Genomic DNA, 20095 nt, shown 5'->3' with positions numbered 1-20095 from the left:
GAACCAGTCCTTAATGGTCTTTAACATCAAAAACCAAAGATACAAAAGTTGTTTATGATTCTAAGTGCATTTCATAATATTGTCACGGTCTGGTGAGAACTTCAATATATGTAATAGAAATGGAGTTGAAGGCAGTAAATGTACTCTGAACATTTCATGACTCTAGGACCAGGAAAATGTATTCAAAATACTTCTGAAGTTCAGTAATTGTATATTCGTTAACAGTAAAATATAGCCCTATAGTTTCTGTATTGTTTGGAAAATGCCAAATGTAGATGCAGTTATCAGACAGTGACAATATTAGTCTAATCACATGTTGGACTGCATCACCTGATGCTCTCTATTCGTTGGGTATCGCATATACCAGAAGGAAATAGACTTGTGCTACAATATGTAGGCCTGGCTCCATGGTATAGAGTAACCCCCTCGCTCACTCTGCCCCACAATTCACAGGATAGGAGAGTCTCTGAATCCAGTAGATACATGACAAGCCCAGGACTGTGTGTTTCTGTGCTGGTCCCAGTGTGTCAGAGGCAGCTGGAGGTCTAACCAACGGTGACGTTGAAGCCACACTGGAACTTGTTCTTCTTTTGGTTAAGGAAGGCTCCCAGGGCCAAGGAGAGGGGCAGGGGCAGCAGCTTCTTCTCCAGGACCGCCCCCACCACCCAGTTACTGTCTACCGAACCTGGAAACAGGGATGGAGGGGAGGGACTGATCAGGAAATGATTCAGACCTGGGACAATCATTGACAAACGGCTCAACTCACTCAATTAATCCTAGAGGTCTGGCTGAATAGCTATGCTGTCGAGGGACAAACAGTGGCTTACCTTTAAAGAGCAGGTTGGCTTTAGGGAGGTCCAGCTGGTACCCAAACGATACTGCGGTCTCCTGTGTCCGCATGCTGCCCTCAAACTCCACCCCCAGCTGCAGCTGAGTTGGTAGAACGACAAGATGGTCTCACAAACAGACCTAGCACTGTGCTGCTACATAGCCTCAAGTATTTCAGTGGGCTAACACCTCCATGTCAGAAAAGGCATGGTCACGAGATTGTAGGATACCAGTGGATTCCCAACTATTTTGCACAGTGATCCACACTAAAGTTTGAGGAGTCTTGTGGTCTAGACTGGGGGCAAGGTAGACTGAGGGCTAGGTGATAGGATAGCTTAGTTTGGGTACCTGGTCATTGGCTCTGTGGTAGTATGTTGCATGAGCACCAGCACCTCCTAGAGTCAATGTGGCAACATAATTATTGCCTGGAGTAAAAACAAGAAGAATATTAATCTCAGTGACCTGACCAGTAAAAAACTCCTGGCTCTAACAGAAGGTGAGGTGGTGTGGGTCAGAGAGGGTCTCACCTGTGTATCTGCCCATTAGGGAGGTGACTGCTCCCTCCTCCCCAGGCCTCCGGTGGTAGACCAGCTCTCCTCCCAATGCCAGGGCTGGACTGATGGACTGAAGGTAGTGAGCCACGATAATACCTGAGGACAGCAACATCGTCATCATAGATGTTACAATAGAGCACAAGAATAAAGGACTCATGTCTGAATAATAACCAGCCTGTTCACTCTGTAAACAGGGGACATCATAACATGTGATCAAAAGACTGGGTAACAAGAACATTATTGCTTTAAGTGATGAAGCTTCCACACAAATGTGCTTGTAGGAGAGATGGGTCGATTTGCAGCATCATGGACCACCAGTGAAGTCTGATGAGAAAACAATCCTACCAGAGCCGAGGAGGACGTCTGGGTTGCCCAGGGTAACAGCAGAGGTGAAGTCATCACCACGATACTCCATGTCACACTGCCAGTTCACAAACTTGTGCTGCTGAGTCTGTTGAAATAACAAAGGCATTATTGGAAATGGACAGATGAATAAACAGTAAGTTTAATATACAAACTTCCTGATCCTGGTGTTGCATTCCACTCTTCACAGTGACGTACCTGGATGGCTATTTTAGAGCGCACGGCGCTGGTGAGCTGGTGGATAACCTGGGCGTTCAGACTACCGGTGTTGTCCATGTCTCCCACCATGACTGGGAAGGACTTGGGGGTGGTTCAACACGTACATTAACAACTTTATTAGAATATAATAATGTTAGGGTAAAGTGGCTGAGAGACATTTTCCAGACCAGACAAGTGACAGTTTACCTCAGCAGGTCCTGTCTGTTGAGTGCCCACGTAGGTGGCACCAAACCGGTAGCCAGATTCAGCCAAGGTGCTGAGAGTGACTGTATGACAGACCTGTAGAACAGATACAGCAGACATCCAATAAAGTGGCAAACAATATAGTATTCTGATACATATGAAATAGGACAATCACCACCTTGAGCTTTAGAGCCTTGAGGGTTAGATAGTTCCTTTTCATAGTATAATAGCTTGCACAGAATGCATACTAACGCTGACTTTAACTTACCGACTGGCTGCATCTAGAATATATATTCCTCTAGCTCCACAACTGACCTGGAAGTGATTACTCAGGCCCTTGTTGACCACCAGTCGCACTCCTTCCATCTGGATGGGGAACACCTCTGAAATGACGTTAGAACCATAGAGATATGGAATGTTTGCTCACAAGTATAATTCATGGGCTGAGCCCTCCTGATGACCTGGAAGGAATTATGTGATCCTTCCTTAACCAATAGCCCCACCCAGTTGATTTCAAAATGGTGAAAGTCAATGGTGCTGCCCTTGCTAAACCTGACCTTTGGACACTAGAGTTGTCCAAGTCTATGGTCAAAACAGAAACTATTTAATGCAAACTATTTTAACATTTAATACAATCTAAAATATGGGACAGAAAACATTTCATGTCAGAGGAAAAACACACCGCTCAAATAAATATGAGCATAAAATCTGCAACGTCATTGCCCAGTCTATTCGAACAGGAAAGATGCACCTGTACAACGCTGATGACGTACCGCATGACATGACTGTGTATGATTCTTACCTTTGCACTTGCGATGACACTCCTCATAGGTACCAGGGTTGGGGAGGGGGCTCCCCGTCTCACCCGCTGGCTGTCCCGGGACAGAGGGGGGAGGGACGGAGGGCATGGAGAACCCTGGGGGGACCGACACCAACCCAGGGGCCCCCTGGACAACGCCACTGCCTGTGGGAGGGGGGGAGCTGGCAGCCAACACACTGCCCATGCTGAAGCAGGATGAGAGAGAGACACAAAGAGAGAGAAGGGGTGAGATACTTGATGTTATGTTAATAGTTCTAGTGGCTAGCTATCCAACTCTACGCATTAACTGGGACAAAGACTAACACAGCTAGGTCAAGGCCAAAGGGTATTTAAGCCAAACACGTAACGTTAGCAAGGTAGCAAATGCCCACCCATACCAACCACAATCCCCTTTCGTTGTGGCCTTAAGTAAATATCTGTCTTATGCAACCATACCAAACGTAAGATACTGTATCATACATAATGGAGTGTCTCGGATTTACGTACAGAGGAATACGAAATGCTCTGAGACCTGGTCGACTTGACTGACGGTCACTGACTGAGCTAACGTTAGCTTGCTAATGTTGCTAGCGATAACAATTGCAGCACTATACATGCTTCTGACAACAAAACTGTAACACCATCAGCTATCTGTAATAAAGACATCAGTTTTAGAGTTGTCTGTTTCATGCAACTGTCCTTCAAATGTGTTAGCGAGCAACTCACGTTGACTGTTTGTGCGTGTCCGGCGGTAATTCTAGCTACACACCGGCAAAGTTCAACCACAACCTTCCGGTGCACGTTTAGGCCCGCCCTCCGTCCCCTATAACCTCATGGATTGGGTAGTGTACCTACAAACTCAACCACCATTGGCCAGCACATCCAACTACTAGGAAAGTCCTAAATATTGCGTGTTGTACTGGGTTCATGACCTAGTCGGGAACTCTGAAATGACTGATCTACTATCTAGTTGAACACTAAGTCGCTGAACAACTGAGGTATGGGTTGAATGCAACACGTGTATAACTACAGCCAGTAAGCAAGTCCAACATTTACGAGTTTCCTACTTCCGACTAGCACCTGAATACGACAATAGGCTTATTTTGCACCTTCCAATCGGTTGCTTCATTCATTCCCATGAAGCAAGACATTCCCATGGTAATCTTCCTATACAGTGCTCGTCTTCCTGTGATTCTTTCTACATGTAGAATGTACAGTACCAGTCAAGTTTGAACACACCTACTCATTAAGTTAAAAAATATATTCTACACTAGAATAGTGAAGACATAAAAATATGAAATAAATATGGAATCATGTAGTAACCAAAAAAGGACACCAAGAATAAGAGACTTGCTTGGGCCAAGAAACACAAGCAATGGACATTAGACCAGTGGAAATCCATCCTTTGGTCTGACGAGTCCAAATTTGAGATTTTCAAACCGCTGTATCGAGACCCAGAGTAGGTGAACGGTTGATCTCTGCATGTGTGGTTCCCAGCATGGAGGTGGTGTGATGGTGCTTTGCTGGTGATACTGATTTCAAATTCAAGGCACAGTTAACCAGCATCGCTACCACAGCATTCTGCAGCAATACACCATCCCATCTGGTTTGCACTTAGTGGGACTATCATTTGTTTTTCAACAGCACAATGACCCAACACATCTCCAGGCTGTGTAAGGGCTATTTGACCAAGGAGAGTGATGGATTGCTGCATTAGATAACTAAGGCCTCCACAAAAAACCCAACCTCAACCCTATTGAAATGAGTTGGACCACAGAGTGAAGGAAAAGCTGCCAACAAGTGATCAGCATGTGGAAACTGCTTAAAGACCATCTCATTAAACTGGTTGAGAGAATGCCAAGAGTGTACAAAGCGGTCAAGGCAAAGGGTGGCTACTTTGAAGAATCTAAAATATTTAGGTTTGTTTACACTTCACTGGTTGCTACATGATTGTGTGTTTTGTAGAATAGACAGCAACTATGAAACACATGTAAGAATTTGTTTAAAAAATATATATATATTAAAAAAAAATTGGCCAGTACTGTATATTATGGTATCTTGAATGTTTTCCCAATTTATCATTAACACCATCTGCCCTAGTAAATAAAAATGTATACATATAGCTAGTTTCATGACAGGCCTATGCCAAATAGGTTATGCATACTTTCCACAATGTTAGCTGACCACTGATAAAATGTGTAACTTGACATAAACAACCGTTCAGTGTGATGAACCAAGACACACAAAAACTTAGTCACAGGGATGGAGAATCAGCAGGCCTTTATTTGATTCCTTTAAAGGTGCTGGCATTGACACAATTGGCACGAGAATAAACTTTGCTTAGCCATCCTCCTACCACTTTAGCTCAGCAGGTGACCTCTGCCAAAAAGACAACAGGAGCATTACTCAAACCAAATAAGTTGGATAGAAAAAAGAGAAAAAAAGTCATCAAGTCTACCATAGTCAGCCCTGGAGTACCCCTGGCAAATGTTGCTTCTCTTGTCCATTTTATAGCCTTGTCCCAAAGCTATCGCTTGTTGCTGTGGGCGGCTGGTGTGCTGAGATAAAACGTTATTAATTGGTTAAACACAGACACTTGACAATGCTCAAATCATAAGTCCCATTTCAGTGCTCAAGTGCCTCAATTGAGGATAATTGACAATGGAATAAGTTAAATAAACTCCAGTATTTACAGGGATACTCCAGAGCCAGATGTGGGGAAACAGTGCTCAGTATTGTAGGCTGTTTAAATAATGCATGACAATGGTCCTTGTTTGGTTCTGCTGGTGCTAAACTCAATGCGGAGGCCAGCCATCTGCTACATCTCTAATGTTGAAGATTGTAGGATCTGTTAGGGTTGTCGCTATAAGATTGTATTTGGCAATATTTTATCCTTTTAAAAGTAGATCTGTACTGTAGCCAATGACAGTACTGCTACAATCTTCCCTCAACACAACCATTCCTCTGTCAGACTACCCAATATAGCTGTACGAAAGAGGAAAAATATATTGCATAACAATTGTGAGAAAATATGACTGAAATGCTATGATTCCTCAATGACAGTTGCCAGTAGTGTAACAAATCCCTTCTTGAGTTAGAGATTAGGTTCCCCCCACCCTGTGTGACCATTTCTGCTCCCTGGTGTCTCTGAAAAGCTACGGATAGATCTAGGGTCAGGTTTTCATCCCCAAAATTCTATATTAACCACTAGGATAGGGGATGCAAAATTGACCTTAGATCAGTTTCAACAACTCCACATATTAAAAACACAGAGAGTTCTGGGAAGCTGAGAAAACAAGCACTGACTTGAGGTGAGAGCTAAAGAACACATTACCAGAAGCTCTTTTTAGAACAGAACTTTCAAGCTACTTCCTGGAGCTCTGGTTCACACAGACAGATCCATTCAGACGTACAGTATGAACACTGAGCGGAGGTTAGATTAAGGCACGCGAGTGAGTTAAGAGTGCGAGAGATGAACAGAAGTCAGAGAGCGATAGAACAAGATGACTGGCTTCAGCATGTCTAAAGAAATAATAAATAAAAAATTATTTTTTGGGGGGGGGGGGGTCAGTAAGTCAGTGTATCTAAATAAAATGTTTGCCCTGTATCAATGCCCTCTTCGTGTCAGGTTCTATTGCCATCATCTCCTTGTCCAAGGGATTTGTTGCCCAAAGAGTTACGAGTCTGTCTGGTGCCATAGCCCACTAAGGAGGCTGTAAAATATAAACAAACAATAAGTAAACTAATCAATACTCATCAGTGTGCGTCTGCGACAAACTATTCATGTAGGTGCCTTTCATGTATGACTAATGTCACAGCACGAACACTTAAAAACAAAGAAACTTTTAAAATGTAGTTCTATTCGTATTTCCACCGTATAGCACCATGATAGCATTCCCCAGACAGCTGTTAAAGCAGAGGGGGTCCTTTTGGTTTTTTGAGTGAATCCATTATTCGCTATCAGCATGTTCAGCTTTGGTTTCCTCGACAGTCATCTGCTCAGAAATAAGTCTATAGGAAGTGAACCTGACAAGTGTGGAGGGCCTTTTCAACAGGAAATTATGAAATGTGACTGTATAAGAAGCCACTACAGTGATACACTGACAATACAGAGAGTCAGCAGACTTAGAAAATTATTGACAGTTGGCAGGTTGGATACACATCATGTTGTTTAAAAAACAGCTGTAAACTGTGACAAAAACAAACTGACCACTGCTGTAAACTTTGCCCCTCCGAAAAAGAAAAAGCATCCTGTAGAATTGTTTAAATATTCAGTCAGAAACTAAACTTAATGTCTGTGCGCAGCAGGGGATGGTGTGATGAATGCCAGACGCCTCTTGTTCTCCTGGAAAAGAGACAAGGCTCCAGTTAGAAACCAATGTTTTCAAATTGCAGAAGTAAAGCCTATTCAACAATCCTATCCACGAGAATCTTTTATCAGGCTGAACATGAGAACCGTTTCTCAGTTCAGGCCCTAATGCCCAAAATTATTTTGTTGTATGACCACTGACCAGCAAGGATTCAAAGGACTCAACAGATGAAATAAACAAAAGGTGAAATAACTATTATAATGGGAGACTCATCTCTGCATACATGGTCAAACCTTACCATTTATGCTGCGCTTAACTCGCCGTCCTTGCCTCTGATCTCGTCTTCTGCGTCTGGGTCGGCAGAGTGGAACTCCGCCACGTACAGACCCTTGTCGATGCTGCCGGGGATGGGCTTAATGTCAGTCACCAGCTGGTCCTCAATGGACTTCAGGTTGAAGCGGTCCTCAGAGGTGATCAGGTTGATGGCCAGACCCAGGTGACCAAACCTCCCTGGAAAAGGTGTTAAAAATAGACAACAGGCTTATATTTGACACTATTTACACAGGAGAAAAGCAGATGGTAGCTGGAGAAGACCATGATGTTCCAGTAGGTCTGATTTGACAGCGTGATGAAAATGCAGTGGATGGTCTCACCTGATCTGCCGATGCGATGCAGGTACGTCTCAGCGTTCTTGGGGAAGTCAAAGTTGATCACTACGTTCACCGCTTGAATGTCAATTCCCCTGGTGAACAGATCTAAGCAGGGAGGCAAGAGAATTTAACAATCTGTCTATCAGTTATAAAAATAAAAATCAATCAAGCAATCACTCAACTCAAGAGTAAAATACGTTACCAGTGCAGACCAAGTTCCTGCAGAGTCCGTTTCTGAAGTCATGGAACACACGGTTTCTATACTCCTGTTTCAAAGGCAAAACCAGTGCAAGGGTTAGCAAAACATGGCTACACAGATCTACACACTGTCTAATGTGAAGGTATTCCATGCGGTCTACATCTAAAGTGCAAGTGGCTGGGCCGGCTGAGCTGACCTGCATCATCTTGGCATGGATGTAGAAGCAGGAGTAGCCCAGCTGGGTTATCTTCTTGGCCAGCAGCTCAACCCGCTGGGTGGAGTTACAGAAGATAATGGACTGGTTGATCTGGAGCTGTTGGAGACACATTGATGAGACAACATACTCATTATGAATTGATGGATGACCCAGAAATGGATTCCTGCTCTCCCATTAGTCAATATCTCTAGGACTGAAAGAATGAGCTTTTCTGACTGTGTATGTAAAGGACCAGTTACGGAACACATTTCCAACCCACCTTGAGTTAGTATCTAGCAAAACATGAGGCAATATCTCTGGGACCTAAGGTTACTCATCAAGCAGTTAGTGCATTCAAAGTATTTAGACATTGTGAATTTTTTCCACGCCATTACATTACAGCCATATTCTAAAATGGAATAAAATTGACCAGCTCTGGCTGGGCCACTCAAGGACATTCAGAGACTTGTCCCGAAGCCACTCCTGTGTTGTCTTGGCTGTGTTCATAGGGTCATTGTCCTCTTGGAATGTTGTCCTGAGTGCTCTGGAGCAGGTTGTCAGACTGGGGTGAAGGTTTTTACCAAGGATGTCTTTACTTTGTTCCGTTCATCTTTCCCCTCGATCCTGGATAGTCTCCCAGTCCCTGCCTCTGGAAAAACATCCCCACAGCATGGTACTGCCACCACCATGCTTATCTGAAGGAAACCTGCCACCATCCGTACAGTTGTGACACTTGGCATTCAGGCCAAAATAGTTCAAACTTCGTTTCATTAGACCAGAGAATCTAGTTTCTCATGGTCTGAGTCTTTAGGTACATTTTGGCAAACTCCAAGCGGGCTGTCATGTGCCTTTTACAGAGGAGTGGCTTCCGTCTGGCCACTACCATAAAGGCCTGATTGGTGGAATGCTGCAGAGATGCTTCCTTCTGGAAGGTTCTCCCATCTCCACAGAGGAACTCTGGAGCTCTGTCAGATTGACCATTAGGTTCTTGGTCACCACCCTGACAAAGGCCCTTCACCCCCAATTGCCGTTTGGCCATGAGGCCAGCGCTAGGAATAGTCTACCATTAAGAATGATGGAGGCCACTATTCTTGGGGACCTTCAATGCTGTAGACATTTTTGGTACCCTTCCCCAGATCTGTGTCTTGACACAATCCAGGCTCAACGGACAATTCTAGATAGGCGTGTTCCTTTCAAATTCATGTCCAAACAATTTAATTTACAGCAAGTGGACTCCAATCAAGTTTTTTATACATCGAGGATGATCAATGGAAACAGGATGTACCTGAGCTCAATTTCGAGTCTCCCGTCAAAGGGTCTGAATAGGTATCTGTTTTTTTTGTTTTTTTAATACATTTGCAAAAATTTATAAAAACCTGTTTCTGCTTTGTCATTATGGGGTAGTGCGTGTAGATTAATGAGGGGGAAAAAATAATGTAATCCATTTTAGAATGAGGCTGTAAAGTAACAAAATGTGACAAATGTCAAGGGGTCTGAATACTTTCCAAATGCACTGTATGTAGCTCAACAAACTACCTCCACAGCTTTCGACACACTCACCCTGGAGAAGAGGGTGTTGAGGCAGTGGACTTTCTGCCTCTCAGTGACGTAGGCGTAGTACTGGGTGATGCCCTTCAGTGTCAGCTCATCCATCAGGTTGATCTCATAGGGCTTTGAAAGGTGCTTTGCCTGGAGAGGGGGAAAGGGGTAAACATATTGCAATTGAAAGTAAAGACAATTCAGTTGTCAACTTTTAATTCAGACTCATTTATGTCATTGAATCTCCATGCACATCTTCCCCTTGGTATCGTACTCTCTAGCCCGCAGTTATCAAGAAAAGTCTTCTCACCATGAACTTCTGCACACTGATGGGGAAGGTGGCAGAGTAGAGTAGGATCTGACGACCCTTAGCCAGGAAGCTAATGATGTCTTCGATCAGGACCACAAAGTCCTGAGACAGCAGCTTGTCTGCCTAGAGAGAGAGTCAGGACACATTTGTTGATGACCCAGTTGAGTGCAGCCTCAGTACATTAACATAACTGAACAAAAAAAGATATGTTCTCTCACTGTCAACTGCGTTTATTTTAAGCAAACTTAACATGTGTAAATATTTGTATGACCATAAGATTCAACAACTGAGACAAACTGAACAAGTTCCAGTGTCATGTGACTAACATAAATGGAATAATGTGTCCCTGAACAAAGGGGAGGTCAAAATCAAATGTCACAGTCAATGCAGCTGGTGGGCACACCAGATACTAAGTACAGCAGTGCATCTCCTCATGGACTGCACCAGATTTGCCCGTTCTTCCTGTGATACGTTACCCCACTCTTCCACCAAATGCACCTGCAAGTTCACAGACGTGCTCAATGGGATTGAGAGCCAGACTCTTCGATGGCCATGGCAGAACACTGACATTTCTGTCTTGCAGGAAATCACGCACAGAAAGAGCAGTATGGCATTGCATTGCTGGAGGGTCATGTCAGGGAGAGCCTACAGGAAGGGTACCACATGAGGGAGGAGGTTGTCATCCCTGTAACACATAGCGTTGAGATTGCCTGCAATGACAACCTCATGCTGCGACACACTGCCCCAGACCATGACGGACCCTCCACCTCGACCCCACTCCAGAGAACACACATTTCTTCCAACGATAAAAGCGAATCCGACCATCACCCCTGGTGAGACAAAAATCGCAACTCGTCAGTGAAGAGCACTTTTTTCCAGTCCTGTCTATTCCAGTGACAGTGGGTCTGTGCCCATAGGTGCCGTTGTTGCCAGTGATGTCTGGTGAGGACCTGCCTCACTACAGACCTACAAGCCCTCAGTCCAGCCTCTCGCGGACAGTCTGAGCACTGATGAAGGGATTGTGCGTTCCTGGTGTAACTCGGGCAGTTGTTGCCATCCTGTACCTGTCCCACAGGTGTGATGTTCAGATGTACCGATCCGGTGCAGGCATTGTTCCACGTGGTCTGCCACAGAGGACGATCAGCTGTCCGTCCTGTCTCCCTGTAGAGCAGTCTTAGGCGTCTCACAGTACGGACATTGCAATTTATTGCCTTGGCCACATCTGCAATCCTCATGCCTCCTTGCAGCATGCCTAAGGCATGTTCACGCAGATGAGCAGAAACCCTGGGCATCTTTCTTTTGGTGATTTTCCAGAGTCAGTAGAAAGCCCCCTTTAGTGTCCTAAGTTTTCATAATTGCCTACCGTCTGTAAGCTGTCAGTGTCTTAACCTTTCCACAGGTGCATGTTCATTAATTGTTGTTTATGGTTCATTGAACAAGCATGGGAAACAGTGTTTAAACCCTTCACAATGAAGATCTGTGACGTTCTTTGAAAGACAGGGTCCTGAAAAAAGGGACATTTCTTTTTTTGCTGAGTTTATGTTCAAAGAGAGTAGGTGGCAAAGTGGGGCTACTTTCTACTTTCACTTGGCTTATTAAACCAATACTATTCCTGTAGAAAAACTAAACGTGCAACTACGGAGTGTTCCACCAAAAAAAATATATACACTTTCCAGATTTCATAACATATGCCGCTTTAATAAAACAACCAGTAAAGCTCACCTCATCCATCACCATCATCTGGACTTTATCCACTTTGGCCACTCCCTTCTTTATCAGGTCCAGGATCCTGCCTGGTGTGGCTATCACCACATGCACTGAGACAAGGGACGAGATAAAGAAAATAAACATCAAGTACTATGGATGTGCATCTTTCCTCTAAGACGATTTGTTACGCATCCAGGTACGATACGTTTTAGTTTGAAACGATTCAGGGTGACTTGATTAGAGCAGGGGTGGGCAACTCCAATCCTCAAGGGCCTGATTGGAGAAAAGGTGTGACACCATCCCTAGAAAACACAGTGGATTAATCAAATTGCATTCTAAACTGAAGATTAGGGTCCGGATTCACAAAACATGAAAAACGTATGTTTTAAGGGGGAAAAATTTGGAAGTTCATAAGATAGTTCGTAAATGCAAATCCTCAAAATGTTCTTAGGAACTTTGTAAATATCATGTGGCATTGACAGTGACATGCTTGAAACAAATAAATAAGCCTATGTGACAGGGATGATCGGATTTGGTTATTTTTCTTCACATATTATAGCCATCAGACTAGCTATATCAAAATCAAAAACGGATAACCAAGAAAAGAGATGAAATGGAGGAAAGAGCACCCAGGAAAAGGTTGCTGTTGGGTAGACTTGATAACTGCGGGGTCACTGCAGAGACCAAAAATAAAGGATGGGCTTGAGTGGCTGAGTGTCTGTGCCGTCGGGGGTATGGCAAGGGACAGTGACGCCGTAAAAAAGGAGCTGAGACACCATTCATGTGGACCAGCTGGAGGAGAAGGTGTAGGTGGTCTTGGAACTGTGCGACCGGTAAGTTAGCTAGCTAACGTAGCCAACGTGGAAAGACATTATAGCCAACATGGCTATTGACATTAACATTAGCCATGTTCAGTAGCCAACTGTCTGTGGCGCAAGAAAATGTTAATGGCTATAAAAGTATCCATGTCTCAAGACAAGAGTTTAGCCGTGCTAAAGTTTAGGATTTCTTCTTGGAAATGTACTTAAGCATTATTCCATTGTATGCATGTTGAACTTGTGGAACAAATGGATCACTGAATCAAACGCGCCAACTAAACTGACGTTTAGGGGCTATAAAGGACCTTATTGAAAAAAACAAACATTTGTTGTGTAACTGGGACCCTTGGGATTTCAAACAGAGGAAGATCCTCAAAGTTAAGCAATTTATTTTATTGTTATTTCTGACGCCTTTGCTGGTTTGGAAAATGTTAATGCTTTTGTATACGGGGCGTTGTCCTCAGATAATCACACGGTATGCTTTCGCCATAAAGCCTTTTTGAAATCTGACAACGCGGTTGGATTAAGTTAAGCTTTTAAATGATGTATAACACTTGTATGTTCATGAAGGTTTAATATTACGATTTTCTCATTTGAATTTGGCTCGCTCCAACTTCCCCGCATGTTGTCGATTTTGATCACGTAATCGGGATCCGTGCGCGAAGAGGTTTTAACTGACTTGCCTAGTTAAAGGTTAATAAATTCTTATTTACAATGACGGCCTACCAGGGAACAGATTTTGACCACGTTAGGTCGGGGAATCGATCCAGCCAACGCTCTAACCACTAGGCTGTGTGTAAATGATGCTTGTAGGCATCTGATCTGAGCCATAAGGAAAACCACCCACTAATGAATGTCATTTTTGCTGATTAAGTGTTAGAGGAGCTAGTAATGTATAAATATTATTTTTTTTTTTTATATAAAAAAAAATAATCTTGTTATGACATAGCCAATGAATATATAACTTTGTATTTCACCTGTCTAATAATCGGCCGGTTTCCTGAAACGTAACTCTGGACCCCGAAGTCAGTTCCACTGCATTTTATTCATTCTAAATCAGGGACTGATTTAGACCTGCGACACCAGGCGTGTGCGATTAATGATCAGGTAGAACAGAAAACCAGCAGGCTCCGGACCTCGTATGGTGAGAGTTGAATACCCCTAGTTTAGACCGTTTGGAGGTTAACGGACTCTGAGTGTGCTTGTATTCTTCTCTAGTTTCGACCATGTAGTACGGGTAGAAAAAGTGATTGCTGTCCATATTATGAAATTACCAACTTTACCATATACACATAAAAATGACTACACAGATGGTTTTAAGCAAAACTACTGCTGAAAGTGAAATTGAACAATCCAAATGTATGCCCTGATCAGCATGTAACCTACCTACCTGCATTTGACTACCAGAACAGGAATAGACCTACCCATCGTTGGTCAGCGTACGAAGCTGAACACAGGACGCAGTTTGACAAGGCTACTGATATTGACTGGGATTGTTGGACATGCAAAATTACTTCTAGATCAATGACTCTCAACATAACAATCAGTTCAACACTGAAGGAGACAACACGGTTGCCATAAAATATTTGGTATTTTCAGAATTAAATATTATTTTCAGAAGTAATTTGAGCAAAAAAAACAAAAAAGTTTTCCGGCGATTCGTTACGTTTGAATAGATTTTCTGACAATGCATGCTACATTTGGATCTGTTTGGGGTCCCGCGGATCAATGCACTCATCCCTTAAACATTTGAATCAGGGGCCTATCATTACAGCGGACAAAACACCACACTATATATACACACACACACAAGTATGTGGACCCCTCTTCAAATGAGTTGATTTGGCCATTTCAACCACACATGTTGCAGACCGGTGTATAAAAACAGCCATGCAATCTCCATAGACAAACAGTAACAGTAGAATGGCCTTACTGAAGAACTCAGTGACTTTCAATGTGGCACCGTCACAGGATGCCATCTTTCCAACAAGTCAGTTCATCAAATTTCTGCCTCGCTAGAGCTGCCCCAGTCAACTGTATCTGCTGTTATTGTGAAGCGTATACATCTAGGAGCAATAATGGCTCAGCAATGAAGTGGTAGTGCTGAAGTTGCAACACTCATTGGGGAGTTCCAACTACCTTGAAGCAACGTCAGCACAAGAACTGTTCGTCTGGAGATTCTTTAAATGGGTTTCCATGGCCGAGCAGCCGCACACAACCCTAAAATCACCAAGCGCAATGCCAAGCGTCAGCTGGAGTGGCGTTATAAAGCTCGACGCCATTGGATTCTGGATCAGTGGAAATGCATTCTCTGGAGTGATGAATCAAGCTTCACCATCTGGCAGTCCTAAGGACTAATCTGGGTTTGGCAGATACCAAGAGAATGCCAACTGCAACAAGGGAGGACTAATATTAATTCCAATGATTTTGGAATGAGATGTTCGACGAGCAGGTGTCCACATCCTTTTGGTCATGTAGTGTATCAAACATTTGAATCGGGGACTGATCATTACAGCCCTAGTAAGTACAGTATATAAAGGCACATAATGAGGAGCTTCACAATGTGCTGTTGTGTAACATGGGCAAGTCTCTTGATCAACAGCCAAACTAGATGTAAAGTTAAAGTAACAGTTCAGTGTCAGTCACACAAGCAAACAATATCCATAGTATCTGTAGAACTATGATCAGCTGCAGCTCTTCACACATTGGTTATGCCACTACACTACAGCCACTATAACCCTTTCGACTGCCTGACCCCAGTAGCAGTTACCAGTCTCGTCCAGACGCATGATGTCGTCCCTCAGGTTGGTGCCTCCTGTGGTGGCCATGACCTTGACCCCGCCCATGTGCTTGCTCACCTGGATGCTGATCTGGCTCACCTGCAGGGCCAACTCTCGAGTAGGAACCATCACCATGGCTGCGGAGAGGAAGGAGAGAGGAAGACATTTAAGGACAGAGGAGAGAAAAAGGGGTTTGGGGAATGAGGGACAAGAGAAAAACAATCTCCACAAATAAATTGGAATAAATAATCTATAACCGGGGACCATTAAGAAAAGCCCAATTTCCCTGACAGGTAATGAGCTCAGGCATTGGCTTAACTGAATGTAATTTATCCAACTCACTAAACTCAAGTGGCCTTGACATTATGAATCTGTGGCATAATGTTCCCCTGTGTTCAAGCTCTATTACAGCACACTGTGTGTGGGCGTTAGGTTTGTGACAGTGGGTCTGTCCATATGTCAGAGATTCTGTGTCCCACCAGGTGTACTCAGCCGTAGCAATGCCCTCTCCATACACTGAATGTGTGCTTACTTGTGCATCAATCTAGTGAATTGTTCAGGCAACGACATAGGAGTATTCACCAGTGATTACATCACAATAGGCCAAATTAATCATAAAACATTCAGGGCAGATTTCATAGACGGACTTTGTATCAACATTGATTAAAACAAGCAAATGAGATCACATGGATTGATGTTGAAATGGTATTGAGTAGCAGCTGGTGCAGTTCTCACCCTGTATGTGGTCCTTCTTCAGGTCTATCCTCTCCAGGAGAGGAATGAGGTAGGCTCCGCTTTTCCCGGTGCCGTTCTTAGCCCGGGCAAGGATGTCCCTTCCTGACAGAGCAATGGGGATGCTCTCCTCCTGGGGACAGGCAGACATAGGTTGGTGAGAGAGACCGTTCCACAAACATGAGCAAACACTAACACACATTCAACAAAGTTCCAAAACAGTCATGGACAGAGAAGCAGAGGGAAGTCACCTGTACAGGAGATGGTTTCTCCCAGCCCATCTCAAAGATCCCCATCAGTAGCTCCCGCTTCAGGCAGTAGTCCTCAAACTCATTCCCCTTGGTCGATGTCACATCCTGGGGAAAGAGTAGATGGTCAAGGTTGAAGCTAGGGTCATTATTGATTGACGGGCTTGCTTTGTTAAACTGTGAATGTGTCACTAGGACTTACTGATGTTCTAAATCTGCAGTCCTTCTGTGGAAGCTGCAGGCACTTCTTCCAGTCATCGCCAAACCGGATGCCCCCACTGCCCTGGGGAATGTTACCTCCCTTCTGTTGGGCATCTGGTTGTGGGGCAGTTGCCAGGGATCCTGATGTTAGTCCAACTGGCTTGAGTGGTCCTCTAAACTGCCCATTGGGCTTGTTCAGTCCCATGATGGATGTTGGGTTCTCTGTTCTTGCTGTAGACATGGCTTAGAGAGCTTTTCCTTCAGTCTGTCAATTCCGTAGTCACTCAGCTAAACTTTTTTGTTCAATGTTTCCTTAGAGATTGTTTTTCCACTCGTGGAACTAATGTCCTTGTGTTATTTAGCTCACAAAAAAAACCTAAAACCTTGTTTTCAGGATTTCTAATTTAAAGAATTTATGTATACACTTATACGTGCAGACCTCTTGAAAAGAAGAGTCTGGCATACGAAAATGGTATATTTACAAGACGCTCCCCAAAAAGGGAGAAATTAGCATTTATATGAATAAATTGATCATATATCCGCTCAAAATCAAACCTATGTGAACGTGTTTCAGAATTCAACAGAGTTCAAACATCTAAAGTAAATTATCCTGAAGCAGTCTTATTCCTGGTGAAAAATGCCTTTTCTAAAGTTCTGTGTACAACAACCTGTTAAGTTTTTAATATTGTTTCTATGTTCAAAGACCTTTTAAGCTTTTTTCCTGGACTGAAGTGGTTGTACGTTTCTTTGTTAAGAGTCTCAAGTGCTTTTAGTCTTTTACATTCAAACAAACCTGTACTGTCCTCTGATTCACATGGACTATTCCTATGTTTCTGATTCTTTCAACTTGGTGTGTTTTTTGGTGTATTATGAGGCAATTTTGCTATTGGCAACCTCAAAAAATGACTTAAACAAAACACTGAGGGTAATAGTCCCAACCCTTTGTGTTGTTCACTTGGACAGTCACAATGTGTGTTCTGCTGTTGTGCTCTTCTTTTGCTGTGGTAGATGTGGAGCTGACACCCTTAGTTGCATTTCCATTCAACTCCAGGTTACCTGCACGAAACCAACAAAACAGCACAAGGACAAAAACACCAATGTTACATGTCTAAATTATTAATGAAACCAAGTCTAAACGTTTAAACAAAAACAACCACTAACTATGACTGTACTTTAAAAATGATAGAACATGTTAATTTCCTGATAGACTCGATTAGCGAGAAACTTGAGCATTTTAGTTTTAACGTGTAACTAGGTAACTGGACAGATTAGCAAGGTGTTTAGCTAACTAGTTAGGATACGTGGTAAAAACGGTCGATATAATAAGTGTAGTTAGCTAGTTGCCAAGTGCAGTGGTCTGGGGCAACAGGAAAACTGTTTTAACAAGATACAAAACCTAAGAAGTTACGAGCACACGTTAGTTACACACAAGTTGGCTGTGATAAAACACTACATTAGCAAACTAGGACTGAGCTCAACAAAATAGTTCAGCTAACGTTAGCTCCGAGTTGGTGCTTAGTGTACTCGTGAGACAATGAATAAATTGAACAGCCGACATAGACCCACATTTGGTTTACCAGCAAACGTTAGATGGCTAACTAATGATTGGTTGTGTGACCACAGTAACGTTAACAATAGGCACACTTTACGTGGATACTAACTTGCTACCTAGTGGCATTAAATGCCCGGTAAAGTAGATTAGCTAAGCGAACGTACCAAGCTATAGCTGTGAAGTTAGCTAGTCAACTACCGTTAGCTAGCTAGCTGTGATAACGTGTTAATCGAAGTTTATGGGCTGAGTTAGTTTAACTGACAACTTTGAGTCTAACAGTAACTTCACGACACAAGTCAGAGTTGAGGCTAGCGATTTAGATAGACAGTCGACAGATTTTATAAAGTAAAAAATTAATAACTAGCTAGCTGGTTAGTTAGTTAGCTAACTATAATAAATAACGTTAAGCGGACTGACTGGTCGATTCTCGTTCTTCAAACATACTAGCCTAGGCAGTCGAGTAGCGCCCATGCTACTTCAAACAAATACAATATATTACCTTAATGTTCATCGGACGTCTTCTCTCGTTAACTTAATTAAAGCAAATATTCCAAGTATTATGATACTGTTTGTGTTTCGTGAAAACCACCGACTTGTCTCTCTTTTGTCTCTTCTTTAAAAAAAAAAAAGACAATTCAACATGGCCGCGCGCTCGCCTTTAGCTTGTTGTCTCTTTCGCTTTCCTACTGTCGTCACTAGTTACCACAGCCACAAAGTCTTAAACTCCGCCCATTTCTACAATTTATCTTCTTAAAATGTGATTTTAACATGATAACCGTATGCCTAACAATATAAACCTATTTTTATGCATGTTTATGATATAACCAATGTTGACTTTACGGCTGTGGTAACTAATGCAACCCTTCGTTCGTCTGGCTGCGCAGGTACATTAACTATCCAATCAGCATGTCCTGTTTCGAACTCAAATGGGTTAGCGCTATCTGCTTCCAGTTTCGTGAAACCCACCGACTTGTCTCTCTTTTGTCTCTTCTTTAAAAACAAAATTACAATTCAACATGGCCGCACGCTCGCCTTCAGCTGGTTGTCTCTTTCGCTTTCCTACTGGGTCGTCATTAGTTGCCACAGCCACAAAGTAATAAGCCCCACCCATGTATCTTCTTCAAATGTGATTTTAACCTGTTAAACCGTATGCCTAACCTTAAATCATTTTTAATTTATGTTTTACGATATAACCACGTTTGACTTTGTGGCTGTGGTAACTAATGGAACCCTTCGTTCGTCTGGCTGCGCAGGTACATGAACTATCCAATCAACGTGTCTTGTTTCGAACTCAAAATGAATAGCGCTATATGGGTTCCTTGGGACGTCCCTACGGTAAAACACTTGCTTCCCAGACGAAACAGTTTGGTAGAGTTCGTGCACAAATTATGACGACATTTGTGTTAGTTTTGGACTTCGGTGAGGGTTTTTTCGGCTGTTCGGGCACATTAATTTTTTTTCTGGAGGAAAGCCGAATTTCGGTGCCGATGTCTACGCCCCTTCGTCGGTGATTGGTCAACAGTAGGGATTCCTCAATATAGTCTTTGTTGTTATTCAACCAGATACAACTCGTTTTCATTGACAAATACTGCACACACAATCTTAGTCAGATGTACAATTGCGCGTCTAAGATCTATTCGGTAAAAATTAATGACATATTTATTGGGATATCTTCGATACATTCGGACTATTTTGATGAACTGTAACTGGCTACGGCGTCTCAAAATGGATAAACAGTACTATTGACATTTCCCCCCCTCGTTTTCAAGCGTAGGTCGAAATAGCACACTCGGTTCGGATAGTCGAATTCGGCTGGGCGCCAGCATGTTGCTTCATTTAACACCTATAATAACCATAACCCTTTGCTTAACCATTTTACATTTAAACTTCCAATGGGTAGTACGTCC

General features: G+C 43.1%; 2 protein-coding genes across 3 annotated transcripts; both read right to left on the bottom strand.

Annotated features, from left to right (window-relative positions):
• Nucleotides 1-4: 4 nt before the first annotated feature.
• Nucleotides 5-3777, bottom strand: LOC135520523 (mitochondrial import receptor subunit TOM40 homolog). The gene is made up of 10 exons (XM_064946131.1): nt 3673-3777; nt 2950-3152; nt 2463-2530; nt 2151-2243; nt 1944-2045; nt 1728-1833; nt 1356-1478; nt 1177-1253; nt 828-930; nt 5-685 (listed from the first exon to the last, which is right to left on the bottom strand). Exons 2-10 carry the CDS (start codon nt 3149-3151, stop codon nt 546-548), a joined length of 1014 nt encoding a protein of 337 aa, XP_064802203.1. The 5' UTR covers nt 3152; nt 3673-3777; the 3' UTR covers nt 5-545.
• Nucleotides 3778-5209: 1432 nt separating this feature from the next.
• On the bottom strand, nt 5210-19225 carry LOC135520521 (probable ATP-dependent RNA helicase ddx6). 2 transcript variants are annotated; one of them, XM_064946130.1, is made up of 13 exons: nt 19155-19225; nt 16638-17692; nt 16439-16543; nt 16191-16320; nt 15446-15592; nt 11873-11967; nt 10151-10273; nt 9862-9990; nt 8302-8418; nt 8109-8172; nt 7910-8011; nt 7555-7766; nt 5210-7291 (listed from the first exon to the last, which is right to left on the bottom strand). In XM_064946130.1, the coding sequence occupies exons 2-12, from the start codon at nt 16875-16877 to the stop codon at nt 7558-7560; spliced, it is 1461 nt and encodes a 486-aa protein (XP_064802202.1). In that variant the 5' UTR covers nt 16878-17692; nt 19155-19225; the 3' UTR covers nt 5210-7291; nt 7555-7557. The 2 variants fall into 2 exon arrangements, with proteins under 2 accessions (XP_064802202.1, XP_064802201.1); XM_064946129.1 differs by lacking the exon at nt 19155-19225 and adding an exon at nt 18688-19130.
• Between the last annotated feature and the right edge of the window lie 870 nt (nt 19226-20095).

Source organism: Oncorhynchus masou, chromosome 29 (assembly GCF_036934945.1).
Source record: "Oncorhynchus masou masou isolate Uvic2021 chromosome 29, UVic_Omas_1.1, whole genome shotgun sequence".
NCBI classification, from domain to species: Eukaryota; Metazoa; Chordata; class Actinopteri; order Salmoniformes; family Salmonidae; genus Oncorhynchus; species Oncorhynchus masou.
The sequence above is the reverse complement of the archived record's forward strand: the minus strand, read 5'-3'. Positions and strand labels throughout refer to the sequence as shown.

Coding starts and splice junctions, on each gene's coding strand:
- LOC135520523 (XM_064946131.1), bottom strand. CDS start 3,151: ATGGGCAGTGTGTTGGCTGCCAGCTCCCCCCCTCCCACAGGCAGTGGC. Junction 2,244..2,462: donor GCCTGAGTAATCACTTCCAG/GTCAGTTGTGGA, acceptor TCTGTTCTACAG/GTCTGTCATACAGTCACTCT. Junction 1,479..1,727: donor AGACGTCCTCCTCGGCTCTG/GTAGGATTGTTT, acceptor TGCTGTCCTCAG/GTATTATCGTGGCTCACTAC.
- LOC135520521 (XM_064946130.1), bottom strand. CDS start 16,877: ATGTCTACAGCAAGAACAGAGAACCCAACATCCATCATGGGACTGAAC. Junction 8,173..8,301: donor TCCATGCCAAGATGATGCAG/GTCAGCTCAGCC, acceptor CCTTTGAAACAG/GAGTATAGAAACCGTGTGTT. Junction 7,767..7,909: donor GCATCGCATCGGCAGATCAG/GTGAGACCATCC, acceptor CACCTTTTCCAG/GGAGGTTTGGTCACCTGGGT.